At 37.9% G+C, this 7,434-nt stretch overlaps 1 protein-coding gene across 1 annotated transcript; it reads left to right on the top strand.

Moving 5' to 3' along the window:
- The first annotated feature begins 1,582 nt into the window (after positions 1-1,582).
- LOC113353324 lies at positions 1,583-2,700 on the top strand. The gene is made up of 2 exons (XM_026596967.1): positions 1,583-1,681; positions 1,955-2,700. The coding sequence occupies exons 1-2, from the start codon at positions 1,624-1,626 to the stop codon at positions 2,578-2,580; spliced, it is 684 nt and encodes a 227-aa protein (XP_026452752.1). The 5' UTR covers positions 1,583-1,623; the 3' UTR covers positions 2,581-2,700.
- The last annotated feature ends 4,734 nt before the right edge of the window (positions 2,701-7,434 follow it).

Genomic DNA, 7,434 nt, shown 5'->3' with positions numbered 1-7,434 from the left:
TATATTTGAGTTCTATCTTTCGATAAAATGTTGAGCTAGAGCCTCAGCCAGCCTCTCCGTGACTCCCTCCATTGCTGATTGGATTTTATTGTCTCTTAATTTTTTGTGTTGATAGTGGATGAGGTTGTACAGATCGAAAGTTGTCCGACTCCACTATATAGAGAGTACATACCTCATCACCTCATTACTGTGGAGAACGAAAACAAGCAATATCAGTGCTTTAAAACAATCATATGCTCAGCTTCGATACATTTGTTTAGTGGCTCAATTCATTTTTTATTCTTTGAACATCTTTTATCGGAATATACTGCATGTATACCTATTACCGATCCAGGCAACCGAGGTGGACGGAAATCAAGTTAGCTTATGTGCATTCACCAAGGTGGTCGCGAATAACCAAGTTAGCTTAATAACGTGCGCCATATATTCCAGTATCTTTTAACTAATGTTGTTGACGATAAAGTTAACAAAGCTCCCACTATCACTTGGTTATATATACTATGAATACCGTAGAACACGCATCTCAGAACTATCAAGAAATCAGACCATGTTGAAACCGACAAATGAGTGCTAAAACAAAAAGAATCGATCTAACACCAAAATCCGCTGTATGAAAAGCTCGATAATGGGAAAACTAGGCTGGTTTAATTACGATTTACCAAGGGAAAGTGAATGTAATATTTTCATACGATAATGATTCAATGACTGAGATTCAAACATTGTCGAAGTAAGTTTTTCATCAATTTTATTTTACTGTGATCCCACAGATCTATGGTATTCGGTCAGATTTTGGAATCATTTTTCCAATGTTAGAACAGGGTGTTGCCCTGAAGAGACGGAGGTAGGGGTGGCTTACCTGGGTGTTGCCCCGAAATAATTTGAAAACCCCGAAAAAGTTTGGCTTATCAAATCAAATTAATGACTTTCGATAAACAAATTTGTCTTCCCTGATTTATAGTTTTGTCTTGGTATCTCGTACATATAATGTATGCTATTCTAAATATACTCTATAAAGTGAACAAATTTGATTGAAAGCTTTGTGCTTCAAGGGAAAGAAATTTTGTTGCCCACCTTGCTCAATTTAGATATTTTACTGCATTTAATTTATCGCAGTTGAGATGGATCCAGATATAAATTTCTGGTTCGGTCGCTCTAACCAGGTGAACTACATTATCCAAAAGCATCTTGGAAGTGAAAACAAAATTTCACAAGTTTCATAGCTGCCATTTATTTTTGTTATTGAGAAGAAAATTGCGTATAGTGTAAAACAAAACAAATACAGTACATATCTATTTTCTCTTTTTGTTGTGTTTCTCAATTTAATATCTACTTGCATGTGCTCAAGTTTAGAACAGACATTTTATAATGAAAGAAGTCCTCATAACAATAAGTATATTAATATCTTAAACAGTGTTAAGTAGTTGAGTCGATTTTATCACCTAATTCACAGAGCATATACTGTGTTTAATTATTTATATACCCTGGATTTCTTTAATTACTGCTATTTAAAAATATACTGATTTTTCCTTTATAATGAGCAAAGTATAGAGTCTCCAACATTCATAAGAGTAAGAGTACTGGTAAAGAAAATATCAATAGTTGTGGATCTAAACTAGGAAGATCATGGAATTCAGCTCCAGTACTGTCTTTGCAATAGTCATATGTCTCTTTGGGTCTCTTGGTAAGTTCTCACGCCAACTAGCTTTCTATTTCCCTGGTTCATTAATGATCGGCTTTGCAAATTTCCCAATTGTTAATTGATCCTTGCTATCGAGTGATTTCATTTTGTATTATTTGGTGGTACAAATCCTTTGTGCTCTTATTTGATCAATAAATGTATCATTTCTTTTTTTTTTTTGGATCTCATAAAGATGTGTACTTTGGGCTTTGCCTTCGAAATCTAGCTTAACCATGCATACGAAATGACATATATTTAACGTTACTATATTTGTAGAGATGGCATCAGCGTGGCGGCCCAACTGTATACGTGAAGATATCTACTTGGACTCAACCGGTAGTCCACCAATTCCGGCGGGGACTACTTGCAAGTATTGTGAGGATTGGTGTGATGCACAGTGTTCCATCTTGGGACTTCCACCGGTAAAATATGGGTGTCGTCTAGAGAGTGATATTAGATGTAGGTGTTGCTGTGGAAGTTCACCACCATCACCCTCCTCTCCGCCATCGGAACCCCTTCCTCCTCCTGCTCCTCAATCTCCCGACGAATTTGAAGGCCGATGGCCACAAATGTATGATATATGTGCGGCTGGACAAAGATATTTTGATTTGAATCATAAGAATGGAACAGAATGCATTCATGCACCTAAATGTGAGCAGGAATGCAAAGATAAAGGGTTGGTGATGGCAAGGAAGGAATGTGTAGCAGGTGGCTATACTTATCCTAGAGCCTGGTATGAGTGGTATGAGCAGTGTTGCTGTGAAACTCCTTCACCTCCACCGCCATCTCTATCCCCACCCCCACCATCCACTAGCGGCGATACTTGTCAACTGGAGCTCAGTATTCAAATCTCTCCGGATCAGGCACCATGCAATTACAAACTAGCGCAATCTGAATACTAGTTACTACATGTCAACGAATGATGCACTAATAGCTATAGTTACCTGCAACTTTTAAGAGAAGAACATCAACTGAAAATCAAATAAGTAGTATGAGTTATCATTTAGTTGATGTGTGTGATCCTCTGGCTTTTTGTGGTGCATGTTGTACCCATTTGTTTCATCCTGATCATTGATCACTTTGAACTATTTCCTTAATTAAGTTTTAATAAGATTTACTTCTTTTACCGATGAGATACTTAGAGCAACTGCAGTGGACGACTAAACCCAAATTTGGTGTCGAGTGGGCTGGCATAGTGGGACGGACCATCGATCAAAATTTGATCAAAGAGTAAAACTCGGATCAAATTTGGTCGGCGATTAAGACCAAATCCAAATATAGTCGGGCGTTTATATAATGTCCGCCTACCCGACGGGCGTTGATATAATGTCCGCCTGTAGCCGCGCGTTCGTAAAGTTAACGCCTGATGCAGGGCGTTAGTATAATGTCCGCCTGGATGGGGCGTTGGTATAATGTCCGCCTGAATGGGGCGTTGGTATAATGTCCGCCTGGATGGGGCGTTGGTATAATGTCCGCCTGGATGGGGCGTACGTAAAGTTAACGCCGGACACCCAGGCATTCATATAGTCATGATCCCACCTTCACAAAGTTTTGAAAACTTTGCTTGGGGCGTTGTCTTTATCAACGCCCCATTTTTTTTTTTTTTTTTTTTGAACCCGGGCGAACGTATAATCTCCGTCCCACACACCAGGCGTTGCTATAGTTCACGCCCCATACAGGCGTTATCTTTATCAACGGTCCATACCAGGCGTTATCTTTATCAACGCCCCATGCCAGGCGTAATCTTTATCTACGCTGGACGATGAAGCGGACTTTATATCAACGCGCGATCAAATTTACTCGTCACCCGCTACGTCACAGGACGGACTAAACACAAATTTGATCTTTTTTTTTTAGTCTTTGGTCTTTAATTATGCTCGCACCATTGTGGACGCTCTTAGGCACTTTACTAAAAACATTAATGCAGAAACTCACAGCAAGAGGAAGTTGTCATGTGTAAAATAATTAGTCATACATTGGGCTAGGCAATTCTAAAATTATGATTTTGCACTGCTAATTGGAAATCGGCAATGGACTGGATGCTCATTTGAAATTTTGAATAGAATCAGCATCCAGTTCATTTGAATAGTTTCAGATGGGCTATCAGCAAAGCAGCTGAATCAACTAGTGGTGGTGCTTGGAACTTGGGTCTTGAAAGAAGACTTACTGAAGCCCAAATTAATGAATTTTGTAGTCTAACAGCTATGCATGGGCCGGTATGGACCGGTTTTCGCCTCATCCACATCCAATCCATTGCACTATGGATTTCAAATTTGACATCCGCATCCAATCCATATCCAACGGATTTGCATCCAATGAATGCACGGATGGACGGATTGGATGCGGATAATTCTATGGATTTGTTTTAATTAAAATTTATAATAAAGAAAATAAAGCTAACACAGATGACTCCTTATAAAACCTACATATCCTATATATGTATACAAGTATAAAAATTTCATGTACAACACCCAAGAAAACATCTTAAAATTTCCTAAATGACCCCATAGTATTTTCTAGAACTATATAAATGCCCTTAATTTAACGGATTTGAATGTCCAACGGATTTTCAAGGTTGCATCCGGACCCGATCCGTTATCCGTTGGATTTTAAAAATTCCATCCGCATCCAACCCATTAATGAACGGTCCGAACATCCATCCGCAAATGAACGGTTGGTCCCGATTATATCCGTTGACTACGGGCCAAATGCTCACCCCTAGCTATACTAGAGCCCATTTGCTTGTCTTTGGAGCATGAGCAGATGAAGTGGCGCCTAGATAAATCAGGGAGATTTACCTACAAGTTCAGTTATGCTAAGCTTGCTATGGAACATGAGAAGCTTATTTAATTTTAAATCCTAGAATTCGGTCTAGATCCCTAGTCTCATCATGTGGGTTAGGGATGCACATGATCCGGTACGGTCCAGTTCTTTTATGGAACCGGTCCCTGTATTTGGTATTTACCGATACCTCATTTTGAGGACTGGTACCTTGTACTTGTACCTGGAGTTGTACCTCTACCTCCGGTACCGGGTTTTAACCTATAAACGGTGTGTAAGTGTAACAGAGACCAATCCATCGGCAAAAAAAAAAATTTTGTTGTACATGATTCAAGTGCTTTATCGTTCCATCTTATTACATATATTCCCATAAGAAAAAGAAAAAAAAAAAACAGATCTAATAGCTAAAAGAGACCATCAATAGTCAGCATAATACAAACTAGGATTTAATATGTCTCCAGCAGCAGCAACAACAGTTGCCCTTTGAAGTAAAACCAATAAAAAGAAGATGACTAATTAGATCTTAAATTTTTTTGGGAGAAACATCAGAAAATGAGATAAATCAAGTATAAGGAGTAATCACCTCAAAATTGAAATTAGCTAGGGTTCGCAATTGTTTTGCAGCACCAATTAAATCTGTTTATGTCTTCTGTAAAAACCCAAAAATAAGAATTGAGAGAGAGAACAAATAATAATTAAGGAGAAACCCAAAAATTTTGTTTTAGTTTTACAGAGATAACAAGAGACCAGATCGGAGATGGCATGCAATTAAACACCCAATTACTTATTAAGAACACAAAGTTCATTGAACAAATGGCCCAAAATCAGATTACTAATTCACCTTGAATTACTGTTTTTCTTCAATTGATTGGTGAAGAAGAAGGTGGTGCACTGGTTGTTTCTTCGTGCTTCAGTTGAAGAGGGTGGTGGTGAGGAAGAAGTGAATCGATGGGATGGATTGGTTTTTCTTCAGACTTCAGTTGAGAGGAAGACTAAAGAAGAGAAACTGAATAGAAAAAAAAAAGAGTGAGATAGAGACTTGGTTGAAGATATGACTTAAAATAGATTTGCTAGAATTTTTATTTCAACGATTATTATTAGCCGGTTCTAGTGGTCCGGTACTGGCCTGGAATAGGTGTAGAAATGGTCCTTGTACTCATTCTCTATCGGTTCCATCTTTCATTCTCGTTCCCTGTACCTTATCAATCGGTTCCGGGACTTTCAGACCAGTTCCACGCCGGTTCTTTGGGTACACGCCGGTTCTTGTGCAGCCTTAATGTGGGTTGCTTCCTTTGGCCAGTCTTCCATAAGAGCCTAGAGGCTATGGATCTTCTTCATTGTTGATGGATATCGTTTTTTGCTACCAATCTGGAGAACTTTTCCTCACCTTTTTTTCCACTGCAAGTTTGCATCGCAGATATGGATTTACTTCAAGAATGTTACCGGTGCCTTTTGGCCAATGCTTAATTGCATTGATGCCATCATTAAAAGTTCGAAGTTCAGATTAGCTACGGGGTTTTTTTTTTACTACTTTTATGCCATGTATTTTACTAGCCATTTTAGCATGCATTGCATTAAAGTTCTAGAAAGTACTTCCATGCATATGATGAACAGGTAGGGGACAAGGGGTCACAATGTTTTAAAAAAATCCTCTAGTAGGAACTCAAAGGGGACCCTATTTAGAAGAATCTCAAGGTTTATAGTTGATATGCATTGCATTGTAAGATCGCACCACTTTTTTTTTTGAGAAAAACCCATTTTCTTAAGAACAACTAATAGAAAATTACACTCAACTCTGTCAAAACATGTCTATCTAAAGACCCATCCATCCTTGAGTATCTCTTCCAGTTCTCATATTGTGTATTATTTCATGTGCCACCATTGTATTGTCAATTATTTGTCTGCCCGGAATGAAAGCAGACTGGTAAGGAGATGTTATTTTGTGTAGTAGTGGTTTCATTCTTTTATTCATTAACTTAGATATGATTTTGTAAATTCTGTTGCAGAGAGCAATGGGATTACAATCAACAGAAGAACCTCGAAACTGAAATTTGGGTATTAAAGAGATAAAAGTGGAGTTTATCTCATTCAGAAGATATCCATATGTAAAGAAACTTTGCACCATCTTAATTATATCAGGCCCAGTGGTTTCCCATTTGGGCAAGGTGTCCTTCCATTTTAAAAAAAGTACTCTTTATATTATGAGGTGCTGGGATTTTTATAAATTTAGCATTATCACTCTCACTTATCATTCTAGGTATGAGATTTATCATTATCATGGTTTAAGACAAGATTAGAAGTTAAAGCAATGCCTTTAAAATGTACAGTAAAGCAGTTTGCAATGACAGATCTCTCATTCAGTCATTGACCATTTTTTTCTTTAATGGTATCCATCCTATTTCTCTCATATCTTGTTTTAGCAATGTTGTGGAAAAAAGGAGTGTTTTTATCGTCAAGATTTATTGTTTGGTTTTTTTGGTCGGTTCTTTTTAGATCTACCTTTTAATAATATAGTTGATGATTAAGTTAACAAAATCCCACTTCCTATGTGTATGAATACTGTACATCACGCATCTCAGAACTTTTAAGGAAACATGCCATGTTAAATTTGGTAGATATGTGCTAAAACATAAAACTTTTTTTTTTTGATCGGTAAATAAAATTATATTAAGAAGTAGGCATATTACAAAGCTGCAAAAGCCACCATACAGAGGAAAGCCAACAAACATCATAGACACCCAATAACAAGGAGACTAGACACCCAATGACAAGGAGACACAAGTGCCACGCACAAACAGTGAGAGACTGCATTCCCATATTTCCCATATTAAACCCCACGTCTAACAAGAGAGTTAGACACCCAATGGGCCAGAGAAACTCTAAGACCCAATTAGAAACCCAGCCCAAAAGGGGCTTTGGAGAAACCCTAAAACTTTTTGTAAATTGTAATTCTTCCAATTCCGCCGCCGTCGAAT

The sequence above is a fragment of the Papaver somniferum genome, chromosome 2 (genome assembly GCF_003573695.1).
Source record: "Papaver somniferum cultivar HN1 chromosome 2, ASM357369v1, whole genome shotgun sequence".
Lineage (NCBI taxonomy): Eukaryota > Viridiplantae > Streptophyta > Magnoliopsida > Ranunculales > Papaveraceae > Papaver > Papaver somniferum.
This window is presented reverse-complemented; position numbering and strand designations above follow the sequence as displayed.

Bases quoted from the DNA above. Each gene is read 5' to 3' on its own strand.
- LOC113353324 (XM_026596967.1), top strand. From the start codon at position 1,624: ATGGAATTCAGCTCCAGTACTGTCTTTGCAATAGTCATATGTCTCTTT. The intron at 1,682-1,954 runs GTAAGTTCTCAC...CTATATTTGTAG, and splicing joins ATGTCTCTTTGGGTCTCTTG to AGATGGCATCAGCGTGGCGG.